Genomic DNA, 14,724 nt, shown 5'->3' with positions numbered 1-14,724 from the left:
TCTGTTTCAGTCCAAGATGTGTCGTAGGCGTTGTCTAGATCTACAAAAACACAATGTAGCTCCTTCTGACCTTTTCTGTACTTCTCCACCAACATCCTCAAGGCAAATAATGGATCTGTGGGACTCCTACTAGGGACGAAACCATATTGATGCTCGCAAATACTCACGTATGTCCTCAATTTGGTCTCTACCACTCGGTCTTAAGACATTCATTTATCAACTTTATCCCTTTAGAGTTCCCACAACTCTGCACATCACCCTTGTTCTTGAAAATGGGAACGCACAAGCTATTTTTATATTCTAAGGCATCTTTTCACTTGCTAAAATTGTGTTGAAAACCCCTATCAATTTACATGATTTACTGTACTCTATTATTCTACAATGTTTTAATGCTGCCACCTGGCGGGGAAGACCGGTAGTTCATGTAGCCTATTGTTTCCATAGTTACAGCTGCTTACTGGGGAAGCCCTGTCAGCAGCATCTGAGCGCCTTTCTGTTCGCTAACTTCACACAGCTGAACACACAGGAGAGCGCTGTCCGTTACGGAGAGAGAAAAACAGTTCACTCAGCAGCTGTAGCGACAGGATGGCAGCGAAAGGCGGCGTGGAGGATCCGGACGGCGGTGTGCTGAGCGCGGAGCAGCAGGAGAAACTGCGACAGTTCAAGGTATTAGCTCCAAGGCTACATGCTAACGTCTGCTAGTCCCGTCCCGTGTGTGTGTGTGTGTGTGTGTGTGTGTGTGTGTGTGTGTGTGTGTGTGTGTGTGTGTGTGTGTGTGTGTGTGTGTGTGTGTGTGTGTGTGTGTGTGTGAAGCTGAATTGGTGAAAAAGGTCTTTTGATTCTTAGATCAACACAAGAATTGACAACGAGAGGTATTTGAGGTCGCATCCAGAAGTAGAGGAACTAATAGCAGACTTTCTAAGGTCAGCTCAAATTGTCTTGTTATGGAAAGCTCTGTTTTATTATTATTATTATTATTATTATTATTATTGTTGTTGTTATTGTTATTGTTGTTGTTGTTGTTGTTGTTGTTAGAATAATAATAATTATTATTATTATTATTACTACTACTGTACTACTGATTTTTAGGGGTATAATTAATACTCTTGTCCTTTCACAGAGAGGTGATTGTTAAAAGGCCTCCTAACGTCCGGGAGTTTGCTTCTGGTGACACACACACACACACACACACACACACACACACACACACACACACACACACACACACACACACACACACACACACACACACACACACACACACACACACACAAACACACATACACACACACACACAAACTAAAAATCTAACTAATTGTTTAACTTTTTTATTATTTGCAGATGCTTTTTACATTAAATATTGCTGTATAATGTTACTGAAATGATATTTAATGTAATGCATTGATAATAAGAACTGTATATAAAATTATTTAACCCTTATCCTTTGAACACACACTGTTGCCAAGTAAAGGGGGTCCAGTTTAAAATTATCCACACACACAGAAGAATGTAACCCTAAACCATTAACCACTGACATTGGTATTTTCCAGATCACTTCACCAACACAAATCTTGATGTGCTCCAGAACAGAAGAAAACAGTGATGCTTCTCCCTCGTTATCAGACCAACAGGACCATAAATGGGCTCTACTGTATGTGTGGAATCTTCAGAATGTCAGATTGTGAACATATGCTTTAGATTGATGGTGAATAAAGCTTCATGGTATAAATAAATAAATACATAACCAAAAGTCCTCCTCGACCCCTTACTCCTCCTCCTCCTGCTCTACCTGCACCCCCTGTGCTGCACAGCTACTACCCATCATCTCATCACCTATTCTTATTATCGAGTCCTGTCTCCTCCCAGTGTTCACTAAATGATTCCATCGTCCACAGTGGAATAGACAAGACTCAGACCAATAGTGTATTTCCAGTGAGTTTTTCTGCTGTGTCTTTCTGGATCTTGGTTTAATCATCTTTTTCTTGTGCTCCAGTAATTCCCATGCTAGCTGCAGTCTCCAGCCACCAGCAGCATCACCAGCTTCACTCCTGATGGGACCATCCTCACTGTGCTGTTTTTCAGTATATCCCCCCCACACTTTCTGTGTGCTGCGTTTGGGTTCACCTGTTGCCTCACTCGTACATTAATCTGTTGTCTCATGGGTATTAATCAATACACATCACTTTACCAGCAGACATATTGTGGTGTATGTATGAACTCCTTCTAATGGATCAGTTGACAATGGATCAGTTGACATTGCCAAAGTTGACATTGCTTCTCTTTCTGAAAAAGTTTCTGCTCATGGTTTAATGTCATCTCAAATTCTTTCCTTAAAGTTTTCTGTCTCTCCTTTTCCTTTTTTCCTTTTTGATGTACATATTAATTTATGTGCTGTAGGTACACTGGATTTTGTTTTGTTAGGAGTATAAAAAAAAATACAAATGGGATGAAGCAATCTTGATCAGGAAGCACACGTTTAGAGACACAAATGCATAAACCCAATAGGAGTGGAAATATCATGACTGAGACTTATAATAAAGAGTCTTTTTTCCCCACTGATCTCACTGTGCGTGTTTTTTATGTTGTTGTAGCTTGGTTTACTGAACAGCTGCTATTTTAATGTTTGTCATGGACACTCCGTGGGGAAGATGAATAGTTTTTAACTTTGGTCATCCTCTTTGTATTGTGGTTCGTTCTAACAATACACAATCCAGTTTAGGTTTCATAAGGTGAAACCTTAGGTAATTAGATGTATCCGTTCTATCATTTAAAATCATTTTATAACATTTGATCCCAAGACATTCAGTTATTGAATTGTGCATCCAGTCCAGACTAATTAATTTGCTGTGTCTGTTGGCTCAGCATTGTGTTCAAAAGAATGGGATGTCTGAGTCTGGAAGATAAAGAATGAACTAGGCTGAAATAAATGAATAAAATTGGTAATTAAAATATACGATTATTATCTTTAAATTACTTCCTAAATTTCACTCATTGATTATACATTGATAAATATTTATCTCTTTATAACTCTCCACCCCCCCACACCCTCATCCCACCCCCTTTCCTTCTTTGTCACGCACACACACCTGAAACACCATTAACTCACGCACTTGCTCACCTGCTCAGGACACACAACCAGCTTGCATCACGCTGAAGGAGAAGCGGAGGATGAACACGTAAGTCCATCTCTCTCTTTGTTGTTCCATTTCTGCGATCAACCAAAGAGAAAGAACCCGATTATGTGAGTATTAACTTGTATGCAATTTTTGATGAAGGTCAAAGTAACAGTCTGTATTTCTCATAAATTACAGGTAAACAGAGAGAGATTGTTAGAATTTTAGTAAGATGGTGCTGAGCGTACCATTGAGGTCATGTAATAAAAGGGATTAATCAGCCTAATCCCACTTGATCATTGTGAATACACTTTGACAGGCGAGAGGAGTCGCAGGAAGCAACAAAAAATTCTTAAACTGAGTTTTGCTATCCAAAAACATCCTTTGTCTCAGTGTCTTTTTTTAAATTATGCCTTATCTCCTTACTATTACGTGTTAATTAATGCTTTATATACCCAACAGGAACTATCTGGGCATTAGAATATTGGTGACTTCACTAGTGATGCAGCCAGTCTTCTAATCTGACTTATTTAAAATATTTAAATCAGAAGTCAAATTATTGTAGAACAAACAAATTAACTGAGGTTACAGACTGGCAAATGTTTAAGCGAAAGCAGCGAGGACTACAAATGTGTTTGTGCAGACGAGGAGAAGAGATGATTACAAAATGTACATCACTAACCCTGTTTGTCATCCTCCAATTTAATGGAAGCTCCTGTGGGATGAGTAACAGAGGTAACCGTGAAGGAACGTTAAATCCTCAGAGAGTGGGTCTGAACGCTTGAGAGGGAGATGTTTCATAGCAGCCAGATAAATAATGGCAAAATCCTAATACTTTATGATGAAAAATTATTCTTCCAGTTTCAAAGAAATTCTTAAAAGTAATAAGAATCTATGTCTGCATAACTTTTCTCATAACTAAATAAGTGTTTCTGTTTTGTCACAGGTGGATTCGTCTTTTTGCCATGGCTATGAAAACAGGAACATTTTTCCTTCTGCTTCTTGTGACCTGTGAAGCCATGGGTAAGTAGTAGAATCATCTTACCCAGTATCTTCTCTTATAAAATAATCAAAAATAATCAAACACACTTTAAATAATCACCTCTTAAACCTTTGTTCAGTCATGGGACCTTGTAAGATGCCCGAAAAAGGTCCCAACTCCAAGCCCGTGGTCAGAAGACTGGTATGTCATTTCCTGACTACTCATTCAGGAAAACTACTTATGTTATAACTTTTTATTGTCATTACATTCTGATCTGGAAGGAGCTGGAAAAACACATTTTTGAATATGTATATATTTTCAAGTCTGCCACAGCCTAATTTTTTATGATAGTTTTTTTCTTTGTATGTTTCTGCAGTTTTAATCCTCAACATCATATTAAGTATTAAAAGAATTGCTTGACCTCACGTTTCTATTTCTTTCCACACATGTGATGCCGGATTACGGTTATAAGTGTAAGGGTTCATCTGCAATAGGAAGCATATGTTGCGAATCAATAATAATTACACTGCAAAGCCTGTCATATAAATTTCTGATCAGAGAAGGTAAAATACATCATTTTAAATGTGATCTGAAATACAACATGAGGGAAATGATGGTTGCTGTTCTTGTTCTCAAACTGTTTGTGTTGATAATTTTGTTACAGAGAATAAATAGTTTTACCCTTATATGTTTCTTTTTACCTCACACTTTTGATTTTATTTAAAATGACATCACACAACTTAATGTCAGATGTTGTCGAGCAGCCTGAATCGTCTACAGATTTATAGCTTTAAACATGTGCAAAGATTTTAAATATTTGTGCATTTAAAATTACAAAATGTAGTGATTACATATCTGCTTTTTTATCAGATGAGGAAGTGCCTGGAGAAGGGTGAGGCAATTATAAATGTACCAGTCTGTGTGTGTGTGTGTGTGTGTGTGTGTGTGTGTGTGTGTGTGTGTGTGCGTGCGTGCGTGCGTGTGTGCGTGCGTGCGTGTGTGTGAATTTTGAAATGAAGGGGGGGGTGCTCAAACCTTGATGTGTTTAAAATGTGAAACACAAAACGATGGAGGACTGTTATGTTATAGGATACCTGTTGCCACATAAAGAGGAGATGAGAACTGTCTTCAATAACAGGTAATTCTGTGAATGCGTCTGCTGTTGGTTTAACTCTTTTATTCCAGATGGCTCCTTAAAATCTGTTACATGATATTTCCAATCGTGTATCTGACTTTTTGTTGGATTTTTATTTGCTCTACTGTTGTTCCTCATCAAATGATTTAAGTGTAGTTGCTGCTGTTGAATGACTCAGAAGCATAATTTTTGTTAACAAAGTATAAACAGGATCAATAAGATTTCATTTGATGATTAATGAAATCTACACTGCCCAGCCAAAAAAGAAGTCACCATTTGGGTTTCAATAAGCAAATTGCAGTGTTATGATCATGGGTTGCTTTAGTTGGTCAAGTCTAGGCTCAGCAATATTATTCAGCAAAAAAATTAAGTCAGCTGAGTATCTGAATGTAGTGAATGACCAGGCTATCCCATAAATGGATTTTTTCTCCCGGATGGCACAATCATATTCCAGGACAACAATGCCAAAATTTATCGGACTCTAATTGTGAAAGTGTGTTCCAGGGAGCGTGAGGAATCATTTTGACACATCAATTGGCCCCCACAGTCCTGAGCTTAACCCCATTCAAAGTCTATGGGATGTGCTGGAGAAGACCTTGCAGAGTGGTTTGACTCCTATCGTCAATACAAGAACTCGGCCAAAAATTAATGCAATTCTGGACAGAAATAAATGCTGTGACGTTGTACGAGGTTGTCGAAACAATGCCGCAGCAAATGCGCACCGCAATCAAAGCTACAGGCAGTCCCACAAAATATTAGTGTGTGACTTCTTTTTTTTTGGCTGGGTAGTGTATATATACATAGGACTCTTTCTTCTCATCAAAAATAATTACCCTTCTCATTCCTCTATTAGCGACTCACCTAAGAAAGACAAAGCCTCAGATGAATTCCAGCCCATGATGACTGCTTTTACAAGCATCTTAAATTCAGTCTCTGATGACAAAGACTCTAACAGCCGAATGCATTCTGAAGATGAAATGGTTTGTATGCTTACAGACTGACATCAAAGTATAGTAGATTTTTCCTCCTACATTTATATAATGGAAGTGATTATTGGTTATTTGGAGCATTAAGACAGTTATCTTTATATTTATGTGAGTTCCTTTTTTTCCCACAACATGCTTGAACTGCATCTGTTCCTTTTTAGATAAACTGGAATTGCAGCAAAATTGCAACAATAATCAAGCAGATGAGGAACTATCCCGTCAGTATTCAGAAATTCAATGCAATCCATTCGTTAACGCCACTATGGCAGTCTGATCATTCTTGCCATGTCACGCATTCCCTCAGGAGGCGTCAGCATGTTACATGCGCGCATTTGTAGCCCCTGAATCCTGGAGTATTTTGACTGCACAAAGTGAGGACAACGAAGACTTGAATGACTATGAAAATTATCTGTGGGCTGCCATGCCTATGCTGCAGGACATTCCGTTTAACAAAATAAAACTTCCAAACAAAGCAGTGCGCCAAAAAGTTAAAAAGATGTGAGTATTTATTTATTTTTTTGTATTTGTTTTTTAAACTGTCCATCTGTCTGTCTGTTTAGCCATTATTTCACAGGACTATTCAAAAATGAATATTGATCTGGATCCAAACTGAGTAGCATTGGTCAAGCTTTACTCTGTCTAGACTGTAAATAGATTCTCTACTTTCTTTCATTCTTTAAATTTGATGGTTTTTGGTTCCAGGATGAAGATGCTACAGGAAGAATATAATCTCATGTCTGACGAAAAAAGGGCTTTAGTGTTAAAATGGGTAAAACAGCGGATCGTCCAGAATTACTTCAACTGTACCATAAAGCCAGCATTAGACTCAAGATTCCGTAAGAAATGACTCAAGTCAGAAGTTTCTTTATGTACTAGTATCCCATTAGTGTGAGCAAATCATATTATGTAAATTCACACTCTGTTTAGCAGGAAGAGGAGAGTCAAACAAGACAGAAGGGAGAGAAGGAACAACGGGTGAGTGGAAAATACACAAGCAAAGGATAGAGGAACAAATGGAAAGTTCTTGGGAGACAGACGTTGCAGGGAGAAAGTGGACGAATGGATGAACAAGGCTGCCAATAATGCAGACCACATTTAAATGGTTAAAAAAATAAAGGAAATCTTGGGGCAAGTGGTACATAAGAAAAACAGAAAAATAGAAAAACAGGTTTACATATGCAAATGACACGAATGATAAAAAGTGTAAAGAGGGCAAAAAACATCATGTGTCGCATTCCACACGTCTGTTTGAGAGTGTCATATACACACAGACACATCCACACATCCACACACACACACACACTGTATTTGCAAACTGCAAAAAGTTTGTTTGCAAATGTGTGTGACTAAAATCAGGGATTCACATTAATGATCGCTACTAGCAAGCTTAACACTGTACACTTGATACACTCCTCACCTTCCTATCAGGTATGAACATGCCTAATAACATGCCTAAAACAGCCTCCTTTATTCTGCAGAGCCACTAAAAAGCTGCAATTCTACACTGAAGTGGCTCGACTACGAGAAGCTCCTTATGATTGGGCGGTACCTTGTCCATTTAGACCCAAAAGATATTGATTCTATTTCCAAAGACCAGGTGAGAACATCTACAAAGAGGCACAAAGAGACAATGAAAATGAATAAATAGCAAGAGCTGAATTTGTTTTTAAACATTTTCTCTAATAGTTCTGCAAATATATTAAGTCGAGTAAGTTGAGAATGGCCGCCAAGATGCATCCAAGCCTGGCCTTAAAGCTTCACCAAAGATTTCAAGAGTGCTTCGATGGAGAGGAGGTTGCAAAGAATTTAGACAAGTGTGTATTCATGCATGGACTGGATCAGAAAGTTACTGGCACCAAACATATAATCCCATATGAAACCCACTTTCAACACAGATGATTCCAGATTTGTCACAGAATCATTTCATTTCCTTTTATATTAGAACAAAGGAATGCTTTTACTTTCCCAGTTGTTTTTTTTTATCCCTGTTCATCCCGAATGTCACAGGTGTGAGTGGGTTTTGGGGGGTTTCTCATAAAATGATGAGAGTAATTTACTAGCACTCACTGCATGAGAAGGAACAATAAATACAGATATTCTGTGAACACATAAATTTTTGTTTTCACATTATAAAGAGCTCAATATCAAAACCAGACTTTGACCTTTCAACCCTGTCAGGCTCGGTGCACTGGCCTGTTATTCCTCTAATGTTCCAGAATTGAATCCCGACCTCAGCATGAAACTCCTCTCTCAGCTTAGTAACTGTGATGAAGATGAACACCCAAGAGTGAAACAGGTATACAGTAATTTCTTCATATTTGTTTACTTATATAAATTCTCAGTTGTTGATACGTCAGCCTGGACAGAAGTAGGGAAAGCCCGTAATCTTTTGATTGCTTTGTCTTATACCCTTTCCTGACTCAAGATTAAGAGGCGCCTCGTAGAGTCTGTGGCATCAACAGTAGGGGCGATTCGTGAACTCGCCAAACTGGGCAACAGCGTTACCTATTTGCCTGAGAAACAACTGTCCATGATTTCATTGAAAGAACTCGGAGGTCTTGGCAAAAACTCTGCAGTAAAGTTCTCAAGGGGTCAGGCCCACACTCTTGTCAAGAAGATGCTTGGCAAAATAAAGGTGAGGCTACACAACCTCCAGTAGTTTGTCATCGTCACGCTGTCCCACACACAAACATGTCCCATTCTTCTTTCCTCTAGTGTGACATGAAATTGGGTAAAGAGCTGACCGAACTTAAGTCGGTTGTAAGGGCTTTGCCAATATGTGTGTTTACGCATGTCAAATTTACGGAGATCCTGAATGACAAAGAGACACTATTGAACATCTCCAAGGAAATGAGGAGGGGGCAGATGAAGGCCATGTTGCAGGCTGTAAGTAAGAAGAGAGAATCAGTCAATAAAAGCTCCATCAATTGAGAACTCAAATATTATTCTCAAATAGAATGTACTTCATGTCAGCTGATATCATATTTTGTTGTAGCTGCGTAAAAATAAGGATCCCACGGAAGTGGTGAACAAGCTGGATGGCCCTTTGCTTCGGAGTATTTCTCTGACCTACCTGGCCAAAGCAAAAATCACCTCTCTAGAACAAGTAGCTCGTAAAACATGGAGTAAAGCACAGGTACTGTTCCTGAAAGTTTCCTCCCTCCCAACTCCCTAAAGTTTTTAAAAAAATACATTTTTAATGTATTATGAATCCTTTCACTCAAAGGAATTTATTATTTGCCATGTTTGTATTTGTTAGTCACATAATTAGTTACAGTATTTAAGGTAATTAAGTCATTTTGTGTCCTTGTAAACAATAAGAAAAAAAATACAAAAGAAATACTGTATGTGTCCTACATTTGCGTTTTCTTTCTAGGCAGTTTACCTGGTAAAAAGATTGTACGATATGAAGCTGCTTCGTTTCAGGTAAGACAAATACCTTATTAACAAAACATCGTGACATGACATGACACGACACGACACGACACGACACGACACGAAATAATAAAGTAACATTGTTCATGAATTCTTAAACACTATCTGCATGATAATGATGAAAAGTAATATTGGATAGAAATCTGAAATGTGTTACTATGCATACTTAAGAGTGCTATTAAAGTCAGATTAAACTCAGAACTTTTTAATTTGTTTTCAGTTATTACACATATATATACTACACATACGTACATATGATGGAGGATATCTTTATATATAGCACATTTTCATGCTTTAAACTATAAAAATGTTTCTTGAGAAAAATGGTCAGGTTTGTCTTTAACTTTACTGAGCCCATGCAGACTCATGGTGTATCAATGAAGTGTAGACTTTTATCTACTATGTTTGTATTTGTCACTGTTCTGCAAGCTTAGTATCTAAATCATTACCCTCCTCCAAAAATACAGGGGGCTGCATTCACTACTTCAGGGAGTAACCTGCATGATGATCGATGAAGTGCCAGACAGTGATGTTCTAGACATGGTTCGAGACATAACAGAGACTCCACAGTGGCTGTCGGGATGGCAGGTACGTATGTAGTTATGCTTATAGTGTTTGCAGTAGAGTTCAGTAACTTAAACCAAACATCCCTGTTCAGGTAGCATGTGCTGCCCGAAGACTTGTTCGAGCCTGTGAAGCCAAAGGACCTGATTATTTCCAAACCATCACAGAAGAAGAGTTGGATGAAATACCCACACTCCTGCTCTCCCACTTTCCGTAAAAGAATCTTTTTTCTGTCTCCAATGATCATGTGCATTATGGGATTTAACATGTGTATCTTGTTTGCAGGCCTTCAAAGCTGAAGGATTTGCCTGATGCTGTGTGTTCTGTCTTCCTCGACAAGATGGAAGTGGCCGACCTCAAATCCTTGCCTCCTGGTTCACCTTCTCGCATCGCACTTACCGAGAGAGCTCTGCTTTGCCTGGTTAATCCTAATCCTATTCACGCATACGTTAAAAAACATCTGATACAGTGATTTTCAGTAAGGCAGTAAGGCAAAGTGTTCTCTCTGACTGGTTTGGGATCTGGTGATTGATTAGTCAACATAATACACTGATCATTCTTCTCAAGCTTGTTGTTATGTAATAGTCCACTGTGGATTTACAGGAAGTGACCAATGAAGAAATGTCACGGCTTGGGCCACTCTTGGCTGAGGTTGAGACCTCCAAACTGAGGCTCATGACCCCAGATGTCCTCAATTCCATTCTCCAGGCCATGGCTACACGCAAACACCTTCCTCGTCGGCATAAGGCAAATCTCACCCAGCTGGTCACCCGTGTTTTTGGGTAGGACAGACTCTCCATGGATGCTTGGTGTGGCAGCAGGAACAAATGGGAGATGGATGTTTTTGTTAAAAAAAAAATCTTTTCCAGGGATCCATCTGAATGGTCACCTGAGACGATGGAAAAAGTGGGTTGTCTCATCCTTTTGGATGATGTTGCAACAGCTGCTCTTCCCAATAAGGCATGTATCTTTGTCTTTCACATGCCGCCTGGACTGTGATGCAGCACATCCTGCTCTGTGTACACTGTAATCCATAGAACATCAATCCTACAAGATCTGCAATCTTCTAGTTATTGTGATTCCTCCTTATATCAACTCCTTTGTTGTGTTTCCATTACTCTATCAGCCATGGATGAAAGACATTCTTCAATTCCTCAGGCACTGCCTGCCGAGGCCATCCAAAGCACTGAGACAAAAGATCTTTGATCTCATCACCACTTCATCAAATACAGCACGTGAAAAGAGAGATGGTGAGAAGGAGATGTCTCACGAGAGCTGTTTCATTTTCCTTGTCAATCACACTGTGTAAAGAAATTCCTTTTGTCTCCTGCTATGTGCCTCTCCCCGGTCTCTTTCAGCCGATGACAGTAGGTTTGATAATGACGATGGCAGTGGGAGTAGTGACAGTAAGACTGCTGAAGAACCTACATTAGAGATGTTAGAAGAACTTAGAGAAGGAGTCATCTTCTTGCCAGCTGAAAGACTTCGTCAGATGACGACGGAAACCTTCTCTGGTGCAGTAGACATGCTTGGTGACATCACTGACTACAGAGTAGAACAGCTAACTGAGCTCACTACAAAAGCAGTTGAGGTACGCAGGCGGCACAGATCATACTTCTGTTTATTCAGGCAGCAGATTGTAGATGGGAAAATGAATATATAACTTCATGATGTGTTCTTTATGGTTTAATTTTGTGGTTGGCAATGAGATCATTAGGCAATAAGGAACTCTGTAAAACTGTCGGCGGCTGAAAGTTCTATTTCACCTTTTGAAAAGCAAAGATATATAGCTGAATTAGAGTTTATTATTGTTCACTGAGAATGTTAAATTAAATAGTATGGAAAATAGTAGGTCTCTGTTTCTTTAACAAGAACTGGACAGATGTTGGCAATAAAAAAATTTAAAAAAGAAATCCAATGGAACAATGCTAGTGCAATCTGATGTAAAATGTCATTGTCACATGTCATTCTGACCCTAATCACATCAAAATTTAAGGTTTGAATACACTTGCGTGCATGAAATGCAGCATTTTATATCCAACACTATGAAAGTGTGAGCAAACCTCTGACTTACTTGAAACAAAAGCGACTGTGTGTCCTTTTGCAGGCCTTTGGCCCAGTGGCACAGATGAGCGACGTGGTGGTGATGCGACTGAAATGCATAACCCAGGGTTTCTCCGACGAAGACCTGCAGAAACTCCCCTTCACCATGGATGTTTTGGAAGAAATCAGTTACTGTCATTGGTCTCAGTCACAGGTGATGTCATAGAAAAAATACGTATATGACCTGCGATTATTTTTATGTTTTCTGAACGAGATGACCTGTCTCTATAGGTGGAGACAATTTGGAGGACATTCACTAAATCTATTGATGTGAAGCAGTTTGGAGATGCAGAGATTGCGTCACTGTCTCAATTTATCTGTGCAATGAACTTCAGTGAGTTGGAAAGTATCGACATCAATAACTTGAGGTTTGTGCTGTCTTAAAATACATGAGCTAAATTTTGTTCTAAAGATGAATTTAAAATCTAGTGTGACAATTTTTCCTGGTATTCTGGTGTACTGTGTGTTGGAAAGGTTGATGGCTTCACAAACAGATAAAATGTGTGTGTTTCCATTTCACAGAGAAGCTCTGGACACACTGGGCGAAGTTGAGTGTCCCATCGAGTTTTTAAAGCAACTGAAGATTCGTTTCCTGTCTGCATTTGGAGAACCCGAGCAGTTGCCTGAAACGCTCATTTATGATGCTGGCAACATCATGGGTTAGATGCTCACGTCACTTTATGTTGTCTGCAGGAATGGAGCTGTCAGCCTCCTCTTACAAAATTCTTTTTCTGTTTCCCATCAGCTGCGTTGGATGGAAAAGAGTTCCTTTCATTAAAACCACATGTCTTCTTATTTCTCAGAGAATCATGCATTCCACTCATTCCACATGGTGTCTTCGCTGTAAGCTTTTTGTCTTTCCAAAGAACAAAAGAGCATTCAGATATTATTTACTATAATGCAATATGTATATATTAATTTCAATTCACCTAAAAGAGAATATTACAACCTGTGTTCTATTTTTAAGTACAGTAAATTTAAGCAGTACAACTTGGTTTCAAGATACAGGAACTTCTTTGACAAAGAATATTTGGATGTGGATAAAAAGCATGTTAAAATTTGTTTTAATGCTTCATATATTAAAGTTTTAGGTTAAAACTTTAATACAGGACTTTTGCAGATTAAATCAGCTCCACCTTAACCAGTTACAAGATAAGTGACAAGTACACAAAATTTAATGTATCTGTGTAAAATACATATACTTTGATCTATCTATATCTTTACAGGATACATCTCCATGAACAGGACTGTTTGGCATATTTTTACATTTTACATATACCCTCTCTTTAGAATATAAAAGCAAGACTTAATGTTCTAAAGCAGTATTTTTACATTTCTCTCTCGCCTCCTGTCTCTCCAGTCATTGACCATTTCCCAGCTGGAGGCTCTGGGACCCAGGAATGCTGAACGTGTAACTTCTGAACAGCGAGATTCTCTGACGGACGATCAGCGAGCTGCTGTTGAAAGGTCTCTGTCTGGGTCTGTCCAAGACAGAACCACTATTTCTGCAGGTAAGACAGCACATTCCTGAGCTTGTATTTCATCTTTGAGGATGTTTTACTGGTAAAAAAAAAAAATAAAAAAAAAATCTTGTATCACATTCAAACCATTATTTAAATGCTGCTTAAAAAATAATTTGGTTACAAATCAAAACAATAGTTGTTAATGTGAATATCAGCCATTAACGTGATTAATCTTGATGGCCGCTGTTGTTCAGGAGCTCCTCTGCTATGGGTAGAGGGAATCTCAGCTTTCCTGAAGCCTCTTCTGTCGCTCCTCTTGGGCATCCTGCTGCTGTGAACAGAACTGGCGAGAGCTTCAGCTGCTCACTCACTCAGTCATCTACTCACGCACACACAGCATATCCTCATCCTTCTAATAGACTGCCTCAGATATATGTGAGAATAGGAGTGTGGCTATAAACATTATTAGATAACTTTACATATGGCTTATTTAAAAAAGAAAAACACTGTACTGTATGCAAAATCAGAATGTTAAATCAGTGGGTGATGATAAATAAACATGAGCACAAATAACTCTTACAAACTGTTTTTTGTTTTTTACCTGCACTTCACTCACTCGGGCGGCAGCGGCGCAGTGGTTAGCGCTGCCGCCTCACAACACGGCGGACCCGGGTTCGAGTCCCGCTCTGTGCGGAGTTCGCATACTCTCCCCATGTCTGCGTGAGTTCTCTCCGGGTTCTCCTGTTTCCTCCCACCTCCAAAAGCACGCGCTTCAGGTTGATTGGCTGTAGGAATGAGCGTGTGAATGCATGGTTGTATGTCTTTGTGTGCGGCTCCGCTCGGAGTGTCCCCCGCCTAACGCCCTATGCCGCCGAGGTAGGCTCCGGCTCCCCGTGACCCGCTGCAGCGGTAATCTGAAGATGACTGACTGACTTCACTCACA

The 14,724-nt window shown here is 39.2% G+C and overlaps 2 protein-coding genes across 2 annotated transcripts; both read left to right on the top strand.

Moving 5' to 3' along the window:
• The first annotated feature begins 29 nt into the window (after nucleotides 1–29).
• Nucleotides 30–1,753, top strand: LOC137601094 (RIIa domain-containing protein 1). Its single transcript, XM_068323100.1, has 5 exons — nucleotides 30–167; nucleotides 515–666; nucleotides 847–923; nucleotides 1,121–1,167; nucleotides 1,551–1,753. The coding sequence occupies exons 2-5, from the start codon at nucleotides 586–588 to the stop codon at nucleotides 1,601–1,603; spliced, it is 258 nt and encodes an 85-aa protein (XP_068179201.1). The 5' UTR covers nucleotides 30–167; nucleotides 515–585; the 3' UTR covers nucleotides 1,604–1,753.
• On the top strand, nucleotides 1,201–14,390 carry otoa (otoancorin). Its single transcript, XM_068323092.1, has 30 exons — nucleotides 1,201–1,651; nucleotides 1,994–4,136; nucleotides 4,235–4,296; nucleotides 4,966–4,987; nucleotides 5,185–5,233; nucleotides 6,084–6,210; nucleotides 6,378–6,434; nucleotides 6,521–6,714; nucleotides 6,919–7,052; nucleotides 7,144–7,191; nucleotides 7,695–7,813; nucleotides 7,903–8,030; nucleotides 8,395–8,512; nucleotides 8,642–8,851; nucleotides 8,932–9,102; nucleotides 9,212–9,352; nucleotides 9,593–9,642; nucleotides 10,119–10,239; nucleotides 10,310–10,428; nucleotides 10,501–10,636; nucleotides 10,819–10,997; nucleotides 11,085–11,175; nucleotides 11,342–11,465; nucleotides 11,574–11,806; nucleotides 12,323–12,472; nucleotides 12,550–12,686; nucleotides 12,841–12,977; nucleotides 13,064–13,161; nucleotides 13,679–13,829; nucleotides 14,036–14,390. The coding sequence occupies exons 2-30, from the start codon at nucleotides 4,079–4,081 to the stop codon at nucleotides 14,116–14,118; spliced, it is 3,447 nt and encodes a 1,148-aa protein (XP_068179193.1). The 5' UTR covers nucleotides 1,201–1,651; nucleotides 1,994–4,078; the 3' UTR covers nucleotides 14,119–14,390.
• Nucleotides 14,391–14,724: the final 334 nt, after the last annotated feature.

The sequence above is a fragment of the Antennarius striatus genome, chromosome 9, assembly GCF_040054535.1.
Source record: "Antennarius striatus isolate MH-2024 chromosome 9, ASM4005453v1, whole genome shotgun sequence".
NCBI classification, from domain to species: Eukaryota; Metazoa; Chordata; class Actinopteri; order Lophiiformes; family Antennariidae; genus Antennarius; species Antennarius striatus.
This window is presented reverse-complemented; position numbering and strand designations above follow the sequence as displayed.

Excerpts from the sequence above, each read along its gene's own strand:
- otoa (XM_068323092.1), top strand. The coding sequence starts at position 4,079 with ATGGCTATGAAAACAGGAACATTTTTCCTTCTGCTTCTTGTGACCTGT. Across the intron at positions 6,211-6,377 it reads TGCATTCTGAAGATGAAATG|ATAAACTGGAATTGCAGCAA; the intron begins GTTTGTATGCTT and ends GTTCCTTTTTAG. Across the intron at positions 8,031-8,394 it reads GTTGCAAAGAATTTAGACAA|GCTCGGTGCACTGGCCTGTT; the intron begins GTGTGTATTCAT and ends CAACCCTGTCAG.
- LOC137601094 (XM_068323100.1), top strand. The coding sequence starts at position 586 with ATGGCAGCGAAAGGCGGCGTGGAGGATCCGGACGGCGGTGTGCTGAGC. Across the intron at positions 924-1,120 it reads CTAATAGCAGACTTTCTAAG|AGAGGTGATTGTTAAAAGGC; the intron begins GTCAGCTCAAAT and ends GTCCTTTCACAG. Across the intron at positions 1,168-1,550 it reads CGTCCGGGAGTTTGCTTCTG|ATCACTTCACCAACACAAAT; the intron begins GTGACACACACA and ends GGTATTTTCCAG.